The sequence below is a fragment of the Epinephelus fuscoguttatus genome, linkage group LG23 (assembly GCF_011397635.1).
Source record: "Epinephelus fuscoguttatus linkage group LG23, E.fuscoguttatus.final_Chr_v1".
Classification (NCBI taxonomy): Eukaryota; Metazoa; Chordata; class Actinopteri; order Perciformes; family Serranidae; genus Epinephelus; species Epinephelus fuscoguttatus.
Window position 1 is genome coordinate 10,122,352 of NC_064774.1, and position 25,976 is coordinate 10,148,327.

General features: G+C 39.9%; 1 protein-coding gene across 2 annotated transcripts in view; it reads left to right on the top strand.

The window, feature by feature from the left end:
- Positions 1–10,438: 10,438 nt before the first annotated feature.
- The window catches only part of rell1 (RELT like 1), a 54,379-nt gene continuing 38,841 nt past the window's right edge, over positions 10,439–25,976 (top strand). The window contains exons 1-2 of one of the 2 annotated variants that reach the window (XM_049568458.1): positions 10,439–10,594; positions 25,623–25,841. In XM_049568458.1, the coding sequence (XP_049424415.1) occupies positions 10,570–10,594; positions 25,623–25,841 (244 nt within the window). In that variant the 5' untranslated portion in view covers positions 10,439–10,569. The remainder of the gene's footprint in view (positions 10,595–25,622; positions 25,842–25,976) is intronic. The other variant, XM_049568459.1, reaches the window with a different exon arrangement.

Here is a 25,976-nt window from a genome sequence, read left to right on the forward strand (position 1 = left end):
CGTGCCGGTGCATGGTCTAGCAAGTAATGTTGTTCTAGCCGCTGTGATTGGACAGCGCCGCTCGAAGCCCCCGCCCCTTACCCGCCAATGCGTGTTCTGATTGGCTGAGAGGGGCGGGGCTATCCGCACGGGGCTCGGCAGTCACGTTGCAGAGTGTCTGGTCCTGAGTTCTCTTCCAAATAGACATGAGAGGGCGTAGCCCGTGCCCACACTTGATGTGGCCTACTTGGTGCACCGTAATACGGGTAATAGCACCGCAACGACATTCACTACTGGGAGGTTATTTTAGCTCCTTGTGGCAGTTTAATCCAAGAGTTGCAGCTAAATTCACTGGTGTTATTGTGTCTACATATATATGTTCACAAATTGAGGTTAATAATTATCAAAAGAGCTGAAACAAAGGACACTGACAGCCACATTCAACTACATTAGGTGCATATGGCAAGCCGTTTTAACATTTAATCGCTAAGTTTGACTATCTGGAATTACCATTATAGATATCTATAACGTCATTTTGACTAGTAGTAATGTCATTGTGACTAGTATGAATTTTAATTTAAGATATCTGTAACGTCATTCTGACTAGTCAAAACTGAATTACAGATATCTGTAACTGTAGTTTTGACTAGTCAAAATGACGTTACAGATATCTGTAATTCAGTTTTGACTAGTAAGATTCAAACTATTTTTGCCATTCATGTGTATGGGGTTTGTCATTATAGATATCTACGATTACATTATGACATTATGATTACATTATTCAGTTACAGATATCTATAACGTCATTTTGACTCGTCATAATTCAGTTACAGATATCTACAACGTCATTTTGACTAGTCATAATTCAGTTGCGGATATCTATAACGTCATTTTGACTAGTCATAATTCAGTTACAGATATCTACAACGTCATTTTGACTAGTCATAATTCAGTTGCGGATATCTATAACGTCATTTTGACTAGTCATAATTCAGTTACAGATATCCACAACGTCATTTTGACTAGTCATAATTCAGTTACAGATATCTATAACGTCATCTTGACTAGTCATAATTCAGTTACGGATATCTACAACGTCATTTTGACTAGTCATAATTCAGTTACAGATATCTATAACGTCATTTTGACTAGTCATAATTCAGTTGCGGATATCTACAACGTCATTTTGACTAGTCATAATTCAGTTGCGGATATCTATAACGTCATTTTGACTAGTCATAATTCAGTTACAGATATCCACAACGTCATTTTGACTAGTCATAATTCAGATGCGGATATCTACAACGTCATTTTCACTAGTCATAATTCAGTTGCGGATATCTATAACATCATTTTGACTAGTCATAATTCAGTTACAGATATCCACAACGTCATTTTGACTAGTCATAATTCAGATGCGGATATCTACAACGTCATTTTGACTAGTCATAATTCAGTTGCGGATATCTACAACGTCATTTTGACTAGTCATAATTCAGTTACAGATATCTACAACGTCATTTTGACTAGTCATAATTCAGTTACAGATATCTACAACGTCATTTTGACTATCTGAAACTCAATTCAAGATATCTAGAAAGGACCATGTAGATATCTTCAACTGATGATAATTAAAGATATCTTGAACTTGAATTATGACTAGTCAAAATTAAATTGTAGGTATCTCAAACTGGAATTACAGATATCTACAATTCAGTTGCAGATATCCGCAATAACAATTGCAGATATCCGCAGCTACATTGTAGCTACCTGCGCAAGATGGAAAGAGGGAGGAGAGAAGGCGTGGAGTGGGTTTTACACACATCACACCAATCAAATGAGCCCCTCTCCTCGCCCTTAAATGTGCCGCGTGAAGGCGTAATGAGAGTTTACTCAATTCGCCATGGCAGAAGAAAGCAGCAGCGTCAGACGGCCAAACTTCTCCCAGGAGGAAACTCATGTTTTGGTCTGGGAGGTCCAAGCTCGCAGTGTCTGAATATACGGAACTGCAAGCAGACCTCCACGGGCTGATGATGCAAAGGTGGTCACCACAATTGTAAATCAATGTTGCGTTTCTCTCGTGCACACATGCGTGCTCTCTCTTTCTCTCTCGCAGTCTCACTCTGTTTCTTTTCTTTTGGCTTTTCTAAGATGACAGATGCTGAATATATACTCCCTATCTGATGCTGTGGCTGTTTGTGGTTGGCTGAGAGGGGTGTGAACTCATTAGTTTAGAGATACATTTATGTGCTGATTGCAGATAGTTGCATTGAATAGTGGTTTTTTTGGGTATTTATTGCATTGTTGATGAGCCTGATATTCTGGAAACCAGCCTGTGAGGTTTTGGTGACGTGTGCGCACTGTCCGCCGGTCAGCCAAACTTCGGCTTACACTGGCTGCGCTCCCCCTGTGCGGACAGTAGACGTGGTTTCAGCTGGCGAGCTTTTAGCACACCTTCAGCGAAGCCTTTTGGCACGAAACTGTCACTGCGCCAAGCTGGATCTGTCGACACCTCCCCCTGCTGCACCGCCACACCCATCTCAGCGCACCTCGGTCTGCCAAACTACCAAACTGAGCGCGCCTCGGGTTGCACTGCTCGAAACTAGCTCTGCGCGGGGTTCGCCACCCTGCGCCGCTCCAGGAAACTAGAGCCCCTTGGCTCAAAGTCAGGGCGTACACATAGACAGCACAGGCCATGTGGTGGCACTGGGGTCCCTGAGGTGCGGCCACCATGTAGTCTTTGTACGTGAACAAAACGTTTGGGCTCGGTGGGAAATATCAAGTCAGAAGACACAAGTCCAAGTGATATCGCAAATCATTGGTGTTGGAGTCCAAGTCGAGTTGAAGGTTGTTTTTTGTTTTTCCCAGGTCAAGTCAAGTCTAGAGAAATCAATTTGTGTGACTCGAGTACCCACCTCTGCTTCTCGTTATGTCTATACCTACCTACATGCTGTTTTTTTATTGCAGTTACTGCCAACAAAATATATTTATATCACTTTAATTCATATTCTTTTAACGTTATATTTTATCCCCATTTACTAACTTGCACCATTTTATGTCTTAGGTTCTCTTTTTGTTGCTATTTGTTTGCTATTATTGTTATACATATTTAATTGCATTATTAGAGGGGCCCTCAGTCCCAAGACTTTGAAATTTGACAATTAATAACTCTTGAGTTTTATTTACTGGTAGTTTCTACATCATAAGTTAAAGATACGATACAATGCGATGCAATACGATACCATGTGATGCAATACGATACCATACCATACCATACAATGCAATATGAACCGATGCGATGCGATACGATAATTCTTCATTCGTCCCACAGCGAGGAAATCTGCAACATTACGGCAGCAAAGGGACAGAGTGCAAACTGGGAGCATCAGTAGAAAAACAGTGAGTACAAAGCAATATATAAGTACGCAAAATAAGTAAACTGTACAAAAAAACACTCACACACAAAAAGCAATATAATAAGGAAGCATCAGAACGAAGCAGAAAATAATAAAGAGACAGACTGAATGGCTGATATTATATTATTGACTAATAGTATAGATACTGCACGGACTAACAACACTGATAATGCACATGAGTGATGATTGATTGTCAACTGCTTTTCATATGTGTACAGTCTGACAGCAGCAGGAAGGAAGAATCCGCAGCATCTCTCCTTCAAACGCCGTGGGTGAAGCGGCCTGTCTCTGAAGGAGCTGCCCAGTGCTGCCAAAATGTCCAGCATGGGGTGGGACATGTCGTCCATAAGGGATAATAGCGTGGCCACCATCTCCACCTGGTCGAGAGAGCATCCAAGGACAGATGAATCTCTTACCGTCAGCTGTCGAGATGACCACTCCATAGAAGATGGCTGATGCCACCACAGAGTCATAGAAGGTCCTTGGGGGTGCCAGCTGTCCTCCAAAGGACCTGAGTCTATTTTTAAACTATTATCATTTATTCCTTTGTTATTTAGATCTGTCTGTTGTTTTATAAACACATATATTTAACTTTGACCAACTTCTGAAGACTGTGGGATGCAGTCGAAAGCCCCAGAAAATAGATAGTAAGAGGATCTTATTATCTGAAAGCTATGGGCACAACAAGTTTTGTTTACAGGTGTACAAATTATAAATAATCTTGTCCCCAAGCTAACTAGACAGCCATTTGTATCTGAAACCACTCATAGCCTCCGTGTATTCTCAGAAACTACATGAATGTTGCAGAGCAGAAGTGAAATCTACCCCAGCTCCTCCCTGATCATGCACAGCAACACACGGGGGCTATTTCCGCTGCGCGTCTGCCTCGCATTTACGGCTGCGGCAGAGCCTCGGCATGCACAGTTCAACGTGCTTCGAGCTGGTGACGTCATTTGTTCTGCTTGACCTCCTCAGGCACGCGGCTCGCGGTGTGGTTGGTGAGAGCCTGTAAACAGTGCAGATGTAGGGCACATGCCTGCGTGTAAATGACTACAATATTACGCGCAATGGGAACGCGTTTACTGTGTCATGGTGTACTTATGCCACTGGAAATATATTAAATATGTTTAAAAATATCATCACAAAGAAAAAAAAATATAAATCATGAGTTTATCTTCGTTTATAGTGGCTGAGATTTTCTGTCAGTCAGTTTGGTCATGCTTATAATATAGTAAACTGTGAGATGATGTAGAAAGATATATTTTCACTGGGTGGCAGTCTGTTGTACAGTCAATGGTTTTAAAACTTAAAGGTCCAGTGTGTCGGATTCAGATAAGGTTTAATATTCACAGTTATGTTTTCATTAATCTTATAATCACCTGAAAATAAGATTGTTATGTTTTTGTTACCTTAAGCAGGATTATACTTGTGCGGGTGTGTCTGTGTGATTCTGCAGTTACACCAACAAAACACTAGTCAGCGGCAAAGGTTTCTGTGAAGTGCTGAGTGAGTTGATTCAAAACACACATTAAACACACATTAAACATGGCTTAATAGAGACAGTTTCAAACACAAGGACACAAATCAGCTTCACTATAATTCGCAGCATTCACAGACAAACACTTGTCTTTATCTGGACACATTTTCCCCACAAATACAACATGCTAACATTATTAGCACAAGCGTATGGCATTTTACATTGTATAAATTAGCCTGGTGGCTAGCGATCTTTTCCTCTACTCGTATGAAGCCAGGGACAACAGCAACATTTAACAAAGGTAACGTTACAAAATTCAGCTCCATTACAACTCACAAGGTTCACTGACAAAACAACTGTCTTATACTAAACACGTTTTCCGAAGAAATTTAACATGCTAATGTTATTAGCACAAGCGTATGGCATTTTACAGTGTATAAATTAGCCTAGCGATGAGCGGAGATTTCCTCTGCTGATATGAAGCCAGGATAAATCACACACATGACTTAAAATGCTATTTTGTGGAGGCTTTATTGTCTTCACAATTTATTGTTTCTTATCTGTGAAATTAAAGTAAATAAAAGCTTTGTTTCCACTGAGGGAAATGGTTTCAGCTTACAGAAACAGACAGGAGGTCTGCGTCTCTGCGACCTGTGGTTACATATCTGGGGAGGTGCACGTCAGGCTACGCCGTAGGTTATGGCGTAGGATCCATGTCGACACAGAGCTTGCGGCGTAGCTACACCGACAGAATTGCCATTAGCTAGTCACTCAGTGTAGCATCAGTGTTAGCCTGATTCTCAGGGCTTAGCTAAATTATGTTGCTATGGCCCTCTTTTACACTTAGTGTTTTGAAAAGCTGCCAAAAATATTAAAGTGACTGATACAAAACATACAGTCTTGCAAAAGAGAGCAGTAAAGCTCTGTAGAGCTAGCTGCCCTCGTCATAAATGTTACAGTGCTTCATTTTGTAGCTAGCTGACGGGCTAACCTCACCGTAAATATGATCAAAAACACTAAATACAAAGAGGAATGGCAAATACTATTGACAAAATGTACAAAGCTTACTGTGAAAAGTGAATTAAGTAACCTACACAGATGAGAAAAGCATGTTTATCACTAAGGTGTAATTAATTTGTAGAGTCTGCAAAGTAATGAAAGTTGTCAAAATAGGCTAAATGTCGTGGGGTGAAACCTACAATATTTTCTTCTAAAATTTATGCAGTGAAAGGAGTTTTGTCGGTGAAGATTCTCAGTCATCCAGGTCATGGTTAGCATAACTGCTATATCGTAGGCAACTGGACTTGCTTGAGTTTCTTGAAGACGTTCCGCCTCTCATCTAAGAGGCTTCTCCAGTTCTAAATGACTGGTGCGGAGTTGCAGGCTTTGAACTCTTTAGGTGTGAACCCTTACAGAGTCGTTGAGGTCACATGTGAGCTGTGAGTTTCAGAGTCATTGAGGTCACTATGTGAGTCGTTGCCATAGTTGCCATCATATGAGTCGCTGGGGTCAGGTGGGTCCAGGGGTGAATGAGTGTAAAGTCATCCCGGAAGGGATCCCAAGACTGCAAAACAAAACAACCACTCCGCAAGCGCATGGCACAGCTCAGCAGAGCCAGCTCGTCAGGTCATGACTCAACTGTTCACCTACATCTAAAGAAGAAGGGACACTCTTTGAAGGACAGCGATGTTCACATCTCGGCCATGGAAGAAAGATGGTTTGAAAGAGGCATAGAAGACGCCATCTATGTCAAACTGGAACGACCATCGTTCAACAGAAGAGGTGGCCTACGACACCACTTATCACCCACCTACAATGCAGTCTTGGGATCCCTTCCTGGACGACTTCACACCCGTTCACCCCTGGTCCCACCTGACCCTAACGACTCACATGTGACCTCAATGACTCTGAAACTAAGAGCTCACATGACAACAAGGGTTCACACCCAAACTGGGTTTAAAGCCTGCGACTCCGCACCAGTCATTTAGAACGGAAGACGCCTCTTGGATGAAACGTCTTCAAGAGACTCGAGCAAGTCCAGTTGCCTATGATATAGCACTAAGGATATAGCACTAAATATACTTAGCTGCATCCCACTACTGTGTGCAGAGTTTGAAATATGGCTGCATCATATACTGTAAAGTTTTTAAATATTGTGATGATAATATTACTTAAGCTAGATAAACAGTTTCTAACCAGTATGTAACATACTATTAAACCTTTGCTGATGAATATATGTCTATTAACATGGGATCAAATGACTCTGAAGAGACGGTAGTGTGCAAAACAACAAACACGTTTTATATCATGTGTGGCTGCTTCCCTGATGATGTCTCAATCTGACAAACAGATCTACATTTCACCTGCTTTTAAAATGTGTTCCTGTCTAACTGGTTGGTTATTCATGTGTTGTTTATGCAGCCTTTCATTGGCTGAGCAGCGCTGAGCCATCTGGACAACAGCCTGGTGTTTGGCACCAGCGACTGGTAGGTTGCAAACAGTCAGATCAATTTACTGCACTGTCATGTTCACCACTTTAACATACCTGATTTAAAGTAAGAGGAGGATACATAGGCTAACTAATAATGTAATGTAATGTGTAAAGTAATGCAGATTAGCAGGTCAGAATGAAAGCATGAATAGGTCCAATAGAGGGCAGCATTTTATGATATTGATGCCACAGGAGAGAAACACTGACGTGCAGGATGTGCAGGACGTGCCGGACACGACTGTACAATCACAGCCTAATCTGTTTTTAATAAGTCGTTTTAGTTGTGCGTCACAGTCAGTGAGAGGGTTAATGTTGACCGTGGTATCATATCAGATCATCTGCTAATTATAGAGAGTAAATAAAACAGGTGTGCATCATTCGCTCCTCTGAGCAGTGAGTGACAGGGCGCTGTCAGGTTATTTTTTACAGGAAATGGCTTTCTGTTTAAATGCTGGTGCTCCGTGTGTGTGTGTGTGTGTGTGTGTGTGTGTGTGTGTGTGTGCCCTAAGATAAACTGTCATTGTTAGCAGTTTACTTTGAAAGCTTTGAAAGTGTTGTATGAACCCAGCTCCCCCTGTGGTCACCAAAGCAGATGTGGTCTGTGGTACTGAACGAGTGTAGTGAAATAAGAAGTACAATAGCTCCCTCGAGTGGAGCAGAAATATAATGCAGTGGTTTAAAGTTTGCGGTGCTTGACTGTCATCTTCTCATGACACTTTCTACTTCACAACATTTATAAATATTGCACTTTCTACATCATTACATTTATTTGACACGAATTCACAACCTAATATTTTTGCATATACATTATGTGAGAGGTTTATAAAACATGAGTTTTTATCATGACTGAAAATACTGAGGGACTTCTCTGGTGTTCACTCCCCATGTCAGGTCCCCTGAGAGATGAACACCAACGTACTTGAAGCTCCCCACCTGATCCACCTCCTCTCCAGTGATCACCACACTGGCATGTGTTGTGTCCTTGTGTCTCCTGAAGTCAGTGACGAGCTCCTTTTGTCTTGTTGGAGTTGAGGAGCAAGTCGTTCTGACACCAGGATGTGAGGGCCTGGATCTCCTCTCTGTAGGCTGTCTCATCATTGTTGGTTATTAACCCCACCACGGCTGTGTCATCAGCGAACTTGTATGTGTAGTTTGTGTTATGGACGGGAGTGCAGTTGTGTGTGAAAAGTGAGTAAAAGAGTGGACCAAGAACACAGCCTTGGGGAATGCCGGTGTTGAGGATGGTGTTAGAGGAGATGTCTCACATGCTGTGGTCTGTTGGAGAGGAAGTCCTTGATCCAGCTGCAGAGGTAGTGGTCCAGGCCCAGTGACAGCAGCCTGTTGACCAGCTTGCCTGGGCTGACAGTGTTAAAGGCTGAGCTGAAGTCAACAAACAGCATTCTCACATCAGTGTCGGGGTTCTCCAGGTGTATCAGTGCAGTGTGGAGCAGGAGTGAGATGGTGTCAATGATGTGTTGCCCCTGTGACCTGGCTTCGGATAAGCCATGGGGTAGTCAACCTGTGGCTCCAGAGCTCTGTGGGGCTGTTTGGCCCCTCTCCAGTCACTCTTGGTGGTTTTGACAGAGAATTATAAGGAAATAAATAACAGTTATATTTTTAACATTTTAATTTTCAAAATGCAAAAATGATAATATCACAAATGAACAAAGGCATATATAAGTACATAAATGTTGTAATAAATAGAAACATAGATAGATAAAATAATATAAATAAAAATAATTAAACAGGACATAAAAATATCTAAAATGTATTTCTACATTTTTTTCCAATTACATTTATCTATTTATGTATTTCTGTATCAATATGTTTATGAGGTAGGCATTTATTTCTTAATTTATGTATTTATTTAAGCATGTAATTATAATTTTATTTAGCCTATTTATTTTATCATTTAATTATTATTTTATATATCCTATTTATTTCTGTATTTGTTTTAGATTTTTATGATGATTTTATTCAGCCTCTTTATTTCTGTATTTATTTTAGCATTTAATCATTGATGTATTTAGCCTAATTATTTCTGTATTTATTTTTGCAATTAATTCTTATTTTATTCAGCCGATTTATTTCCGTATTTATTTTTAGCATTTAAGTTGTTTTTTTTAAATTTAGCCTAAAATTTCAGTATTTATTTGAGCAAATTATTATTATTTCATTAGGCCTATTTATTCCGTATTTATTTAAGCATTTAATTATTCTCTTGTTTAGCCTATTCATTTCCATATTTAATTTAGCATTTAATTATTTCATTTAGTCTATTTATTTCCATATTTATTTCAGCATTAAATTATTATTTTATTCAGCCTGTTTATTTTAGCATTTAATTATTATTCTATTTAGCCAATTCATTTCTATATTTATTTTAGCACTGAATTATTATTTTATTTATCCTATTTATTTCTGTATTTTTTTATGAAGCCTATTTATTTCCATATTTATTTAAGCATTTATTTTTATTTCAATAAGCCTATTAATTTCCATATTTATCTTAGCATTTAATTATTATTTCATTTTGCCTTGTTTGTCCGTATTTATTTCAGTGATTAATTATTATTCTATTTTGCCTGTTTATTTAATTGGTATTTAATTCAGCCTATTTATTTCCTTATTTCTTAAGCATTTGATTATTATTTTATCTATTTAGCTATTATTTTATCTAGCCTATTTATTTCCGTATTTATTTTTAACAATTAATCATTATTTTATTTAGGCGTTTTATTCTGTATTTATTTTAGCATTTAATTATTCTTTCATTTGTCCTATTTTTTAAGCATTTAATAATTATTCTATTTAGCCTATTTATTTCTATATGTATTGCTATATGGATTCCTTTATTTATAAACCTGTTTAATTATTTATTGAAACTTTTGTCATTTATCGCCCCCCATACACACTAAAGTAAAATAAAAGTAAAGTAAGGTAAAATAAAAATACTACTAGTTAAAAACCCGCCTTTTTAATCACCAACCAACGAAGGCGGAAGTAGCAGTGAGTGAACCCTCTCGCTCTCATCCCACAGTACGGACTAGGGCGTATCCACTCTTTGGGAATCAGGAAACACGTTAACGTTGGTAACAAGTCCCTCCTTCAGTTTGGTCTGACCACGGTCAGTGGTGACCACACCGTCCAACGGCTGCCAGTCCCCGAACATCACCACCGGTCCTCCGGTTTGCTCCTGTCCATCAATGGCTAATTCAACCGTCAATACGCGTGAGTTTCCGACCTTATTTTTTACCTTGTGTTTGAAGAGGAGACGGCGTAGCAGTGCTGCACTGACGGTGGTTAAAATTTAACGTTTTTTCTTCTTGGAAAAGTTTCCTCTGTTTTTGAAAATAGCTTGAGTTTATTGAATTATGGCGGCGCCGCAGTGTCACAGGGTCGATGCCAGGCGGTTTGAAATGTAACGTTAGCTGAGCTAGCACACAGACAAAACTTAGAGATAGCACACAGCAAACTCAGTGTTTAACTGACACATTAATGACTTTAGGGTTTGATGTTGTTGTTGACTATGCTATTTCTGATTTATTAGTAGCCTACTAAATGATGTCAGCCCAACAAACTTAAAGGTTAAAGTGTATTTAATTCTATTTTTTAAGATTTAAGTCTTATCTATCTAACTATCTTAGACACATTTGCTGCACCAAATGAACTTTTCCTTCCCTATAAACTCCTGTTTCTCTGGACTAAATGTGCAAAATCTAGTTTGAAAACCGCAATATTGATGTTTAGATTTTCATGCTTTAAAATACATTCATATAATACATAACATGGCATAAAACTGCTGCCGTAATACAGGAGATGGGGAGAAAAAAGGAGGCAAGGGACGCACACACTAACAAAAATGCTCCTCCTCTGTTAATAAATGGTAATCTATGAAAAATCAAAGTGAAAATGAAGATGGCACAGTGGTCCAGTGGTTAGCATTGTTGCCTCACATGGGTTCAAACCCCTTCTGTGCGGAGTTTGCATGTTCTCCCTGTGTCAAGCTTCCTCCCACAGTCCAAAGACACTTGGTGACTCTAAGGATGCATTCACACTGGCGCTATTTGGTCTGCTTTAAACGAACCCTGGTCCACTTCCATGGATAGTTCGGTTCGTTTGCAGTGGTGTGAACGCTCATTCGGACTCTGCTGTGGATCAAACGAGCGAACCCTGGTCTGCTTGAAAACTGGGGGTCTTGGCTCACTCGCAAGTGAACCCTGGTGCGGTTCGCTTACAGTGGGAAATGCAAATGGACTATCCAGCGGACCAAAGAGAGGAAGTGACGTAGAGCGCAGTGCATTTTGGTGTTCGGTGTTTTTGTGGTGACCAAGCCGGCTGAAGGGGATGGATTTCCGTTTTCAGTCCTGGCCAATCGATGAGCCTCGTGCTTTTTTTCTTCCTGGTCAGTGGTCGTTTCGGGCAATACTGCCCCCAGATGAGCAGGTGTTGTAACTGCGTGACATTGTCCAGGTGGTTTGGTCTGCTTTAAAAAAGTGCAGTGTGAAAGTGAACCGAACCAAATGAAGGTGTGAAATTTTTTGGCATTCTCCTCTCAATCCTTGAGGATGTACTTTTTTAATTGACCCTCCGCTAAGTCCCGCCCCTGGACGCAGACTGGCCAATCATAACTCAGCATCAGGCCCCGACAACAACACAGCTGTGCTCCATCGTGTCAGATTTCCTTCATTTCCAAAAATATGATAATATTCCTTCAGGGAGTGCAGTTAGTGACAGTGTGGGCTCCGTGCTTGCTCCGACAGCTTGTCGGACCATCAGAAAGGGGCGGGGCTTAGTGAAAGGTCAGTTCCCAGGGGGAAATTAAATGTTTTTCCACTCTGTTGTCATACACACACAGGCCTAAAATACACACACATGCACAAACAGGACGTATGCATGCATTAGATGGAGGGTTGTCAGAGCGAGGGGGCTTCCTGGGCAGCTGGGGCTTTGGACCTCTCCAGCTACCAGTCCGCACCCCATACCTTGTCTGTGGGGACTTGAACCGCTGTCCCTTTGGTTCCCGAGCCAAGCCCTGCCCCTAAACTAACTGTAATATTTGAGTAGTAGCTGTAGAAATATTTTATCTGCTGCAATAACATCTTAATCTAAAGTACATAATTGACAGGAAGTTACTGCCTTGGTGTAATGATATTGGAGTAGCACAGAAATGTAAACAGCACTCGTGTTGGATGTTATCTTTAGTTGAATCAGATTTGAAAATGAAGCTACTGCATATTTGAACAGGGTGTCTGCCTCCTCTGTAACCTTTCTGTTATTGACAGTCGGGATAACCGTCTCAGGAGCAGTGACACGTGTTGTACAGTCCCCAACCTGTTGAAGCCCTGAGTCAAGGAAAGTACCGTAGGTGTCTCTGCATCGAGAGATACTCAAGCCAGCACTCTTGCTCAGTCCCACGTTACGCTTTGGGTTTCTTCATAACCTTTAAGAGTCTGGGCCTGTTTCCATTTTCCATGGGGAGTCCACAGGAGGCTGTGGCTTACAAAAGGCCAGGGCTCAGTCGTCACGCTCATTCAATTAGACCCAGTCATGCAGTATGTTGGCTTGGTATTACACTCATGTAATGCGTGTGTGTATGTGTGTGAGTGTACATACTGTACATCTCTGATTGTTTCGGCTTTCGTCACTGCTACATGTCACAGCTGCAGCGTACATACATGCTCTGAACACTCTCCCAGTTGAGCTTGACACTCATGTGCAGGCTGAGAGCGTTGTTGTGGTCTCGGTCAGCGGTTGCCAACCTGTGGTTTGGGACCCCCCAAGAGGTCCCGAGATCAGTGGCGCCCCCAGAAATTTTTCACAGGGGTGGTTAGATGGGGCGACTGAAAATCTTGAGGTGGCACACCGAAACCAAAAGCCATAACTGGATTTCAGGAAATCGATTATGTTGTTAAAGTATAGCCTATTAAAAACTATGTCGATGGGGGAGTGAGGATATTACATACTGATGTACTTTGGTTTCTTATTTTACAGTTGATATTATTAAATATCTTGAAGCCAATTTTTCCCACCTGCGTTAGTGCCGCAAAAAAATCCCCTGCAGCGCAAAACACATTTTCCCCATTGACCTCCATTGTAAAAGAAACGTCTGTAAAACTGTTGACGGAGTATATTGGTTGCAAGATACAAAAAACTTTCAGGGAACAAGTTTTCTGAAGTTTAGGGGACGACTCATGCCGGGTTCATGCTACACAATATCAGCCTGATTATAGCCCGATAGACGCGGCGTCGTACGGCTCAGATTGTGAACGACGATAATCCATCATTTTATCTCATAGTTTTTCATAGTAGACGACAACCGACGCCACGTCTGGGACGCCTCAAGATGTCCCGACAGAAAGTCTAGCGTGTTTGATTTTCTTTTTGTCGTTCACGACTGCTCCCGTCACAGCCGTCACTTTGACCAATAGGAACACAGAGCGATCTGTTGCCGTAGACAACTGTGTGGCAACAGCACCCCAGGCTTTCAGATATTTCCTTTAGAGATGTTACCACACAGAGTTAAAAGGGAAAAATGATGGCGTTAAACAGCAGTCCGGTGAGTACTGCCATTAGCATCAAGCTAGCAAAGAATGTTATGTCTTTATAACGGACGCGGACGTAAAGTAAGAAAATTAAAATACAGTGACAGGGCTTTTGCTCACCACAGCTGCAGAGGCTACCAGCTTAATTTGAAACAGACTGCGTTACTACGATAACATTTCAGCTGGGACATGAACAGCCACAGTGACTGAAATAATAGTAATAATAATAAAAATAGGACAAGAATAACCTGATGACATCACACATGTCGTGAAAGATGACCAGTGATGATTGGTTGTGGACCATCGTGTAGTATGTCATGTCTGTCAGCCAAGTCACGGCATGATTTTATGACTCAGCAATCACCTAATCTGACTTTGTGACTGTCGGAACAGACAAAAATGTCGTTTAGTGTGAACACGGTATCATAGAATCCATTTTCACTAGTGATGGGATTTCTCGTTCACTTGTGAGAGCCGGTTCTTTGGCTCTTGTTCACTTTGAAGAGCCGGTTCAAAGATGTTCGTTCATTTTTTAATTTTTTTTTTTTTTTTTTGCTGTGTGTGTGTGTGTGTGTGTGTGTGTGGGGGGGGGGGTGTTAGTGGGTCCAACGACGAATCGCATTGATGATTTATCGCATCATGTGATCTGGATATTGTAACGTGGACCCAGAATAGACTCCGCAGAATGTGACGTTCGTGAATGAGCCGAATCTTTGAACCAGCTCTTTGAAGTGAACGAGTGAGCGGCTGCACTGTCTTTCTCCCTCACAAACAAGTCTCTCTCAACATGTTCTGGATCAGATAATCTGAAATTAATGGATACAGGGTAAATTAAAGCAAAAAAACAAAGAAATTAGGAACTGGCTCGTTCACTCTAAAGAGCCGGTTCAAAGACTCGGCTCGTTCGTGAACGTCACATCACTAATTTTCACTCAGATTTCTTGAGGTGAGAGTTGAAGGGACCCCTTTGAAAATGGGAATGCCAGTTGTTCCCTCGCCAAAATTTAGCCTAAATTCGGAGCATAATTTATCCCCCTATCTGACAAGCTATGCTGGCCCATCTTGGGGGTGGCATAAATTTGAGGCGTCACAAGATGATTAAAGGAATAAAAAAAGGAAATAAAAAAAAATATATATTTCTTGCCCAAAACAAAGGTAAATTTGAATTTTTGTTCTGTTTTGTTTAGGGATGCACGATATTGGATTGTTTGCCAATGTCCAGTATGCCAATACGTAACAACTGATTAGACCGATAACCAATACCAATATCGATATATCCACTTTTTCCCCATCTAACTTCAGTGATCATCAAGTCTCTTCTGTAGTGGAGTTAACATCATATTATACATGCCTACTCTTACATATTGTGATGGCCCACCAGCAGATGAAGGCATGAAATACGATACTTTTCAATGTTTATAAAATAAGAAATAGCATGTTGGCCAATTGGCTGATCCCGATGACGTGCCAATATTATTGTGCATCCCCTAGTTTTGCTTTTTGTAAAATTCTGGATACTTTTACCTCCTTAGGTGAAAATCCATCTGAAGGAAAACAGTTAGAGTGACACCTGTGCTGAGAAGTTACAAGCACAATTTCGGGGTTCGCACACTGGAAAGGTTGGGAACAACCGCTCTACTGTGTATCAGGGTTCCCACATGTCCTGCAAAACCTGGAAAACAGTTGACCACTTTTCCAATCATGGAAAATTATAGGAGACATAAAATGTCTTGGTAAATTATGTCCACATTTCCTATTTTCCTTTAGTTGAGAATGAACTACTATCAGAGCTCCCTAAAACAGAAACCACTGCCGTCTGACAGGGCCAAGTTATGTTCAGGATCATATTACTGTTCAAATGAAAGTTTATACACGAGAGTACGCTCTGGGTTATGTTATGGAAACGCTGTGAACACACCCCAAGGTCACATCACATGGTGGCACATACAGGTTGGATGACATTACAGCGTATGTGGCTAAAATGCGGAATAATTTGAGTCAAATTATCCTTCAAAAGTAAATATTAGTCACTGCTGGCTCGCAACTATGGTAGTTTTTGTAAGGTTTGTAGATTGAAGTTGCTTTCTTCCCCACTTCATCTGCTCAGTTGCTTAAGTTGATGTTCTTGCTAGCTTGTTTCAAACAGTGGTTTCAAATGTGTGTTGGCAAAGGGAAGCCGGGATCTATGATCGAATGGTCAACATTTCTAAGCACGTAAAAGATGATTTCGTAGACAAGTTATAGACTGCACATATTATAAATCAGACTCGGCGAGATGCCCTCTGTTACACCAGCTAGATTATCACTTAAGATGTCCTGGAAAAGTCCTGGAAAAGTCCTGGAAAATGATCTCTAGAAAGGAAGGAACCTTGAATATGGACTTACAGGCAGGTATAGACTAATAACTTGTTTTAGATGTGGCTAACTCTCACTGTAAGACCAATGTCAAACATGATGGTACATCTCCAGAACCCTGTGGTAGCATTGTGTTTGATGCTGCATTTAAGATTCAGTATGGTTATAAAAGAGGATGAGTAGTTTAATGCCATCTGGGAGAGTGGGAGTTTGGGTTAGCTGTATCGCTTTTATCACAAATACTCAGTTGTAGTTGAGCTTAAACGGATGGAAAATAAAACACTTTTTTCAAGGGGTAGTTTTTGCTTCCGATGTCTGACGTTCGGAGGCATTTACAACCACACAGTTTTTTGCCTCCTTGAATGTGTTTTTTGGGGCAAATACCTTGAATTTAGGGGCGGCTACTTGTATCAAGCTACATTTTGAAAGTTGTCGTAGTAAGATCCTCTGCTGCCGTTTCCTCTTGGTAATTAAAGCCCTGTTTCAACCAAACACTTTCGGTACCTTTAGAACTGAGAGTAACCCTTCAGACATGGTACCTAGACGAAATGTGGCCGGGGTTGTTGTCACTCACTGCTTCGTCCTGAGCAGAGTGACCCTACTCTATTGACCAATCAACGGACTGCAGTGTTCACAGCTCCACCTTTTAGTACCAGATCTGTGTGCTAGGTACCCCAGCAGAGGGGGGACCAAACATGGGGACGGTATGGAATGGTCCCAGTGGTACCATCCACAACTTTTCACATTGGAAACGGAAAAATGCGCAGAGAACTGAACCGTACTGCTCGGTGGAAAGGGGGCTTACGGTGCTGTTCTCGTTTCACATGTGGGGAGAGCTGAAACAGTTAAACGATTGAGTTGACAAAGAATTAATAGGCAACAACGCTGATCATCGATGAATCATTTCCTTACGTCTCAAGGAAGTCACCTTGGCTGATGTTTTACAGACTGAAAGTTGGATCGATTTGCTGAGAAAATAATCAATCATAAAAAAAAAAAAAATTATGTTACTTGCAGCTTACAAGTGATCGACTTGTAATTTAGACACCACAGCCCTGTTTCTGGATTGTTTGCTTGAATCCCTGCATGAAATTTCTGCTCTCAAAAAGAACGCAGTAATCGTCTCCTTCCTTAAAGACAAATGGGAGTTTTGAGCTCACTGATCAGCATGCAGTGTGAGAATGCAGTTTAGCACAACACTTCCTGCACAACAAGTACATGCTTGCTAATATGCATAGCTGTGTAAATCCAGACAAACTAGTAAGCGCAGGGAGATATTTGGCATGATGTGCTAACTGAGACTTTTGCATCTGTCACAGAGTCGGAGTCAAACAGCAATAGAGGGGTTTCATCTCTTCTCACAAATGAGCTCCGACATGGATAAAGAGACTGTAGGCTGGGATGGCATTTTTGCATAATATGAAATAAAATGTCGTCACTTTAAGTCTGAGCTTTGCATTTTTAGCTGCACATGATTTCCTGAACATGAGGAAATGGATAAACCACAGCCACAGATGGACCGCTGGACCTTTTAACCCATTGATATTCCGCACTAAGCTGAAGGCCACAAACACTCTCTGTTATGAGCTGCTGTGGTGAATTGAAACCCTTTTACTGTACGACATTTTCTCAACAATGCAGGATTTAAAGGTGTCAGTGTGTAGGATTTAGGGGGATATATTGGCAGGAATGGAATATAATATAATAGGTATGTATTCTTTAATGTATAATCACATGAAAATAAGAATTATTGTGTTTTTGTTACCTTAGAATGAGCTGTTTATAGCTACATAGAGTAGGTCCTTGTCCATAGAAGTTGCGATGTTGCACTGCAATGTTTCTATAGTAGCCCAGAACGGACAAACCAAACACTGACTCTAGATAGGACCGCACGCTGCTTTTAAGACACCAACCATGGGTGTTTTTAGGGTCCTGGTGCTGTGTTTTGAGCGGCGTTAAAGGCTCTGAACGTGGCTGTTTTTTTGGCATCTTGTGCTTTGTTTTCGATGGCTTTTAAAGCATCAAACATCTGTATTTTTTGGGGACACAGCACTGTGTGTTGAGCGACTTTTAAGACACTGAACATGGATAGTTTTTGGGACCTGGCGCTGTGTTTAGAGCGGCTTTTAAAGCACCAAACGCAAGTGTTTTTTAGGGTCCTGGTGCTGTGTTTAGAGTGACTTTTAAAGCACCAAATGCAAGTGTTTTTTAGGGTCCTGGTGCTGTATTTAGAGCGGCTTTTAAAGCACCAAATGCAAGTGTTTTTTAGGGTCCTGGTGCTGTGTTTAGAGTGACTTTTAAAGCACCAAATGCAAGTGTTTTTTAGGGTCCTGGTGCTGTATTTAGAGTGGCTTTTAAAGCACCAAATGCAAGTGTTTTTTAGGGTCCTGGTGCTGTGTTTTGAGCGGCTTTAAAGGCACCTAACATGGGTGTTCTTTAGGAACCTTGTGGTGTGTTTTGAGCGGCTTTTAAGGCACCAAACATGGGTGTTTTTTTAGAGATCTAGCGCTGTGTTGTTGGCGACTTTAAAGGCACAGAACATGGGTGTTTTATAGGGACCATGTGCACTGTGTTTTGAGCAGCTTTAAAGGCACCAACCACGGGTGTTTTTTAGGGACTCATGACTCTTTCTCCAGCTGCTTGTGAGACCTCAAACATTGGTGTTTTTTAGAAACCTATTTCTGTGTTTCCAGTGGTTTCTTTAGCCCCCTAAACGTGGGTGTTTTTTAGCAACTCGTCGTTGTTTTTCCAGCAGGGAAAGCGCCACAAAAATTGGTTATTTTTCACCAAGACATTGCTGCTCTCCCTGCTGGGATCGTGTCCCCAAAACATGATCTTTTTCTCACCATAACTAAGGGGTTTGACATATGTTAAACACATTGTTCAAACGTAAAGTTTCAACATATTCGCTACATAATAACAAGCACAAGGTCCCTATCTTTGGTTTGCAGAATGCCAACGTTTTTCTGGCAGTTGGGTTGTCAGTGAGCAGAACCAGTTTTCATTTCCGTTCTTTCTCCTTGCCAAGATGAGTGAGTGGAGGAGAATAATGCAGTTACATGTAGTTGAGGATCAGATTGCTGAGTTGATATAGCTGAGAGGTCAATCACTGATAGAGACAGAGTACAAGTCTTGCAGCTGTTTCTGATTGCTCAGACTAATATTTTTTAACACCACACTCGCCAAAGAGTGACTCACCAAGTTGGAAATTATCTGAAACAGTACACACTGTGCTGCCTGGTGTCGTTAGGTCTTTTGCTGATCTCAGCAGGGAGTAACATTGACATCCTCTTTTCTGAGGTGCCCTTTGGCATTGTGGTGCAGACATCAGCGACATCAGCATAAACAGCTGATAAGTAATGAGTAATTTCCATCTACACATCTGTTTGCTTGTCAGAGCAACGTGATACAAGGATTCAAATATTCCAGCTCACACACGAGCAGAGTTAAAATTGTCTTTATTAATAGCAAAAATAGATTCCCATTAGTGCATCTGATGCTCAAGAGAGAAGAGAAGGAAAGATAGGATAAAGGCAGCGAATTCAATCACAAAAGCTTCTCCTTTTGTGTTTTCGCAGGGATTGATTTTACATCATTTTGTGAAAGAAGCTGTTGCAGCAGAGACGTCGATAACCTTTTGGCAGACAGAACTTCTCAAAGACTAAATCCTCCTAAAACTGCAGGAAATTAAACTAGCAGAACAGTAATGCTGACCTATAGAGCCTGCGCTCAGCTCCAGAGGAGGTTTCAGATAAAGGATTTGACAGTGCCGACAGAAATACTTTTACTCCTCCAGAGTCAGAGAGGGGGAATACCTTCCTCATATCTCAAAATCCAGAGACTCACAGGATGTTACTTTGTGATGTTGTAAGATATTTTCTGACACCCAGAGTCCAAGTAAACACGGTTGCTTTTCGTCTCCAATTCTTTTTTAGACATTTACGTTGAGGCCTGAGTATCATTTGATTTTTTTCAGCACTGGCGTCAGTCTGATACCTGAACGTTTTGTTCGTTTCACAAACAAGCTAAGTTTCTCAGAGACAGCAGTGTTGTTTTAACACCAGCAGAGTTACAAGAACGTTGCCAAAATTTGAGGTGTAAAAAATATTAATGCATTTATCTCAAGGCAGTTGAATCAAACGCAACTGGACTTAGTTTCTAGACAAAATTAAGTCCAGTTGCGTTCGATTCAGTTGCCTTGAGATAACTATGACCTGGATAAATGAGAATATCCACAGGTATTAATGCACTTGAGTATCACAATATTATGTTTTGTTATACTGTATTGATTATGGGAAACACTTTTTACGTTTTTTAATTTACTTAATTTTTCCCCAAAAGAGTCATGCAAGCACCTTTTATTTTATATAATTTTATTTTTTTCTTCATTTTTTTATTTTCATTTTATTTTGTTTTTTATTTCATTTATTTTTAATTTTTTTTACTTATATAGGCAAATGTTAATTACTTTACTCACATTCAGTTTTTTAATTTACTTATTTTTTTACCTAAAGAATCCTGCAAGCACCTTGATTTAATTTAATTTTGTTTTGTTTTGTTTTGTTTTATTTTATTTTTCATTTTATTTTATTTTTTAAATTTATTTTTAATTATTATTATTATTTTTTACTTATGCAGGCAAATGTTAATTACTTTGCTCACATTCAGTTTTTTTTATTTACTTAATTTTTTTTACCTAAAGAATCCTGCAAGCACCTTAATTTTATTTTATTTTATTTCTTATAATTTCTTTTTTTTTTGCATAAAAGAGCAAATATTGATTAGTTCTTTGTACAATTACACTTTTCTTAAAATTAGTTTTTAAAAGATTGTAATAAATCACTCTGCTGACAGTATTTCAATATATTACAACATATTGAATCATAGCCCCTGTATTTTGATACTTATCGTATTGCCAGAGTCTTATACATACAATTTGAAAGAGTTATTATTTAAATCGGGTAATATCTGATCAAAGGATATGTGTTCAAGACGAGACAAAACAAAAAAAAACATGATTACTGCCAATTGATAAATACAGGAAAAAAATACAGAAATAAATAAGGCAAAATTGAATAATAATTATTTGCTAAAATAAATGTAAATAAATAAAAAAATTAAGAAATAAATAAATGCAGTTAAAAAAGTGTAGAAATACATTTTAGATATTTATTTATGTCATTTTTAATTATCAACATGATCATCAAAGCAAGTTATCAACCAACAAAGCCAATGTTCTCAATTCTCAAATGTGACAATTTGCTGCTTTTCTTTAATTTTATATTAATTAATTTAATTTAAAAAAAGAGTGCAGACGTCAGCTTGAGTGACAGTATTTTCTGACATTTTATCAACTACAAGATTAATTGAAAAAATAATAGACAGATGAATCCTTGGTTGCAGCCGTAGATTTGGATTTAACTTTCAGTTTTCCTTTCCATCTATACCCAAAGTCTTGAGGTTTTATACCCAGCCCTGTTTACATCCTGACTGTGGCTCAAATATCTAATCAAAGCTTTGCAAAACATCAGAATTCACAGTTTTAATCCACATAATTATTATATAAATCCACATTGTGATGTGCGTGTGTCTTTGGCCATCCCTCTGACGACTGTCATCTCGGCACCAGCTGTGGTTGCTAAGAGATTTTTATGACTCAAGTCTAAATCCTCCTCAAGGACTCTGCTCAACCCATTTTCCACTTTCTAGTCCGTTTTTCTGAAATGGTTTTTATACAGTCGTCTAATTGGCCTTCGATTGCTTCTCATGAGTCATTTGCCAAGGCATGGCGGCACGCCAGGGTGGCCTACTAGTGTATGAGCACATGGACACACGGTCACAGGATGGTCGGCGAGCAAACAATGGTCTTTATCAGTGTGTTCAGTAGTCTGATGCATCAGAGCTGGGACAATGGCTGTGTGCAGCAGGAGGCTCATGGTTAGGAGGAACACGCCTCTGTACGCACAGGGCCGCCGTGCGTTTAGAAATGTCATGAACATGTGATTTTAATTCTGATATGGTTTAAGATTCAAACTGTGGCCTCCCATTTCTGCCTTTGCGTCTCGCTTTCCCTCTCTCTCACACAAACGCACACTGATGGGAACAGGAAGACAGACAAAGCCCTCTTGTGTGTCCCTGGAATGCCTCACGTGGTGTCCCAGCAACAGGAGCCATGGGAGCTCTCGCCTATAGCTGACAAAAGGTCACCGACATCTACCCTCTGACCTTTTGACCTCATCACTTCCAAGACTCTAAGGAGGTTTTCTCATCAGGGACCCAGATCTGAGTACACTTGACCCCAAAGTCCGGTTCGTTTGTTCAGTGTGAACTCTGTGTACCATACCTGAGCATGGTGTGTCCGTTTGTGCCTGAGTCCACGTGAAAAGGTGGTCTCTCTGTACGGGTCATGTGTACTCAGGCACGGGTCATATCAGGTGTGAAAACCAACTGTGCCAAAACATCTTCATCATGAGACTGCTGCAAGAGTGTGAGCTCCAGGCCTGGGGTACTTTGTGAGAGTCCACAGGCAAACACTCGATGACAAGGCTAACTGTTAGCATCACATGGCTAACATTGTCTAATGGCTATAAAGTGCTGCAGGGATGAGCCCTTAAACCCGAAAATGAGTTTGCATTTTAACACTTGATGGGTTTATTGAATGGGTTTTTGGTTGGATGCCTGAAATCAGATCTCACATAAACATAAAATACGTCAGTAAATACCCCACAAGTGAACTTTGAAGCTTCTGTGTGTCTTAAAAAAGGCGGTTGCTAAGCGGTTGCTAACACTTGGCTAAATGAGGATACAGTCTTGTTGGCTTTACAGCCTTGTTATGGTGGTGACTTTAGGTCATGTGACCATAGTGTGGTGCGTTGAAAGCCTGACGTTAGCTTGTTACCTGTGGCGATTGCATTTGGGCTTCAAAAATCACATAAGTGGTGTTTATTTGTGAAGATTATCTCAACAAAATGGTCGGTGTCATGAACGTTTGTTTGCCACAGAGCTCATCTTCTGCAGTGATCCAAATCCCATTGGCTTTTTGACAAGGGAACCAGTGCGATGCTAACATCAGCCCCAAGGGCACTCTATTAACAGGTTTGACAAGTTGTTCTTTTTGGGTTCGTTTGATGTTAGCCGCCGCCGCTGTGTTGGACGTGACCTGGCAGACGTTGAACTAAAGAGACCTAGTTTTTTTCCTCACCTTGTTTTATTTTATTTTATTTTATTCTATTTTTCTTTTTCTTTTCTTTTCTTTTATTATTTAATTTATTTACTTTTTTTTTTTACTTATATAAGCAAATGTTGATAACTTTGCTCACATTCAGTTTTTTAAGTTTTTTAATTTACTTAATTTTTTTACCCAAACAATCCTGCAACACATTAATTTAATTTTATTTTTTTCATTTTATTTTATTTTATTTAAATTTAATTTAATTTTTTTTTATTTTTTATTTCATTATTTAATTTATTTTCAATTATTTATTTATTTTTTTACTTATATAGTCAAATGTTAATTACTTTGCTCACGTTCAGTTTTTTAATTTACTTTTTTTTTTTTTTACCTAAAGAAATTTAATTTAATTCAATTCAATTTAATCTGATTTCATTTAGTTAAATTTAATTTTTTTATTTATGTTTATTTTAGTTTATTTTTCATTTTAGTTTATTTTATCTTTATATTTAATATATTTTTAATTATTTATTTATTTTTACTTATATAGACAAATGTTAATTACTTTGCTTACATTCAGTTTTTTAATTTACTTAATTTTTTTTAACTAAAGAATCCTGCAAGCACCTTAATTTAATTTAATGTTATTTTATTTAATTTTATTTTGTTTTATTTTTTTATTTAATTCATTTTCAATTATTTATTTTTTACTTATATAGGCAATGTTAATTACTTTACTCACATTGCACAAAAAGTAGTGCTATGATCTTGGATGTTACAGTAACTATCTTGCTCAACAAAATGGTTGGTGTCATAAACATTTGTTTGCCGCAGAGCTTATTTTCTGCAGTGATCCAGAATTCATTGGAAAAATCCCATTGGCTTTGTGACGAGGGAACCAGTGCGACACTAACATCACCCCAAGGGCACTCTATCAACAGCGTTAACAACAGAGTGGAGCCTTTTGGTGTCTGTGAGAGCTTGTTGGGTTCGCTTAGACGTAACCTGGCAGATGTTGAACTAAGGAGCCCTATTTTTTTTCCGCCTTGTTTTTTAGCACCATCAAAATTATTGGGTTTTTTAAAGAACTTCATTCATGTAAAATGCAATAAATAAAACCTATAAGCTGCAACAAATAACTGTAAGATTAAAAGAAAATAAATGTGCAAGTATTCTGATCATTGATGAATAGTTGTATTCATTTTTTAAGCAAAAAAGCCAAACATTTGCTGGTTACAGCTTCTCAAAAGTGAGGAGTCCCTGTTTATTTGTCTCATATAGAGCTGCGACGATTCTTTGATTGGTTGTCAACAAACTAATTTGATACAGTTATGAGTTTGAGTGATTTTTACTGAAGAAAAAGCTTCTTCAATGTGAATATTTTCTAGTTTCTTTCCTCCTCCTCTATGACAGTAAACCGAATATCTTCAACTTGTGGACAAAATACATCATTTCATCATCGTTTACGTTTGGGAACACTTATTTTCATTTTCTGATGTTTTCTATACCAAAAGATTAATCAATTAATACAGAAAATAATCAACAGATTAATCAAAAGTGAAAGTAATCGTTCCAGCCCTACACTCAAATGCTAGTAACTGAATATCTTTGGGTTTCTGGGCTGTTGGTTGGACGAAACAATCAATATGAAGACGCTGCTTTTGACTCTGAGAGGGTGTGAATGCTGTTTTCAATACTCTAAAGCTGCCCAGTATCCTTCCCAGTCTCGTGGCTCCCTGATGAGGCTAAAGTCCGCTGTGTAGGTGGGTGGGCAGATGGGAGTGGGAGAGGGAAGCTGGAGCCAGGGTGGTAAAGTTTATGGACATTGTGCTCATTTTGCTGCAGTCAGTTCCTATAAAAACACAAAGATATGAGCAGCCATGATGCGTTCGTAGTTTCTGCCTCTCCCCTCCAAAAAGCTGTGAGAAGGGAGGCAGCTTGCACGAGATTGAGCAGTTAGAGGGCAGAGGCAGCAGATTGATCCAGGAAAGGGAACATGAAATCTCTGTCATGTTGCCGCTGAGAGCATTTAAATCCCCTCAGCTGCTCGGCCTCAGATGTGCCCACAGACTCACTGCAGGGATCAGGTTGCCTTCAAGGGCGTTGTAATGACAAACCGATTGTTTGCTTTGTCTGTGTGCATCAGTATTTAGAATAATTTATCTCTTCGTCCCTCTTCATCCTCCAGCAGGTCAGCCTACAGTTACCGGACCAGGTGACGGTGGAGCAGGGGGAGGCAACCCGGACTACACTGCTTTCATCCTGGTGCCTGTGTTCTTCATCCTGGGCCTGTTGGGGGTGGTGATCTGCCACGTGTTGAAGAGGAAGGGCTACCGCTGCACCACTGAGGCCCACGATGAGGAGGAGGAGTTTGGGGAGCAGGAGAAGGATCCTGAGCTGGGCGGAGGTAACTCCAGGCAACTCCAGAAACGAAACTGGCTGTGGCAGCATTGTGATTGGCTTTATGTGTTTATTGCATCCATGTGCTCGTTGTGTGGAGGCATCCATCATCTGTCAACAGTACACACCCAAGATTATTGCT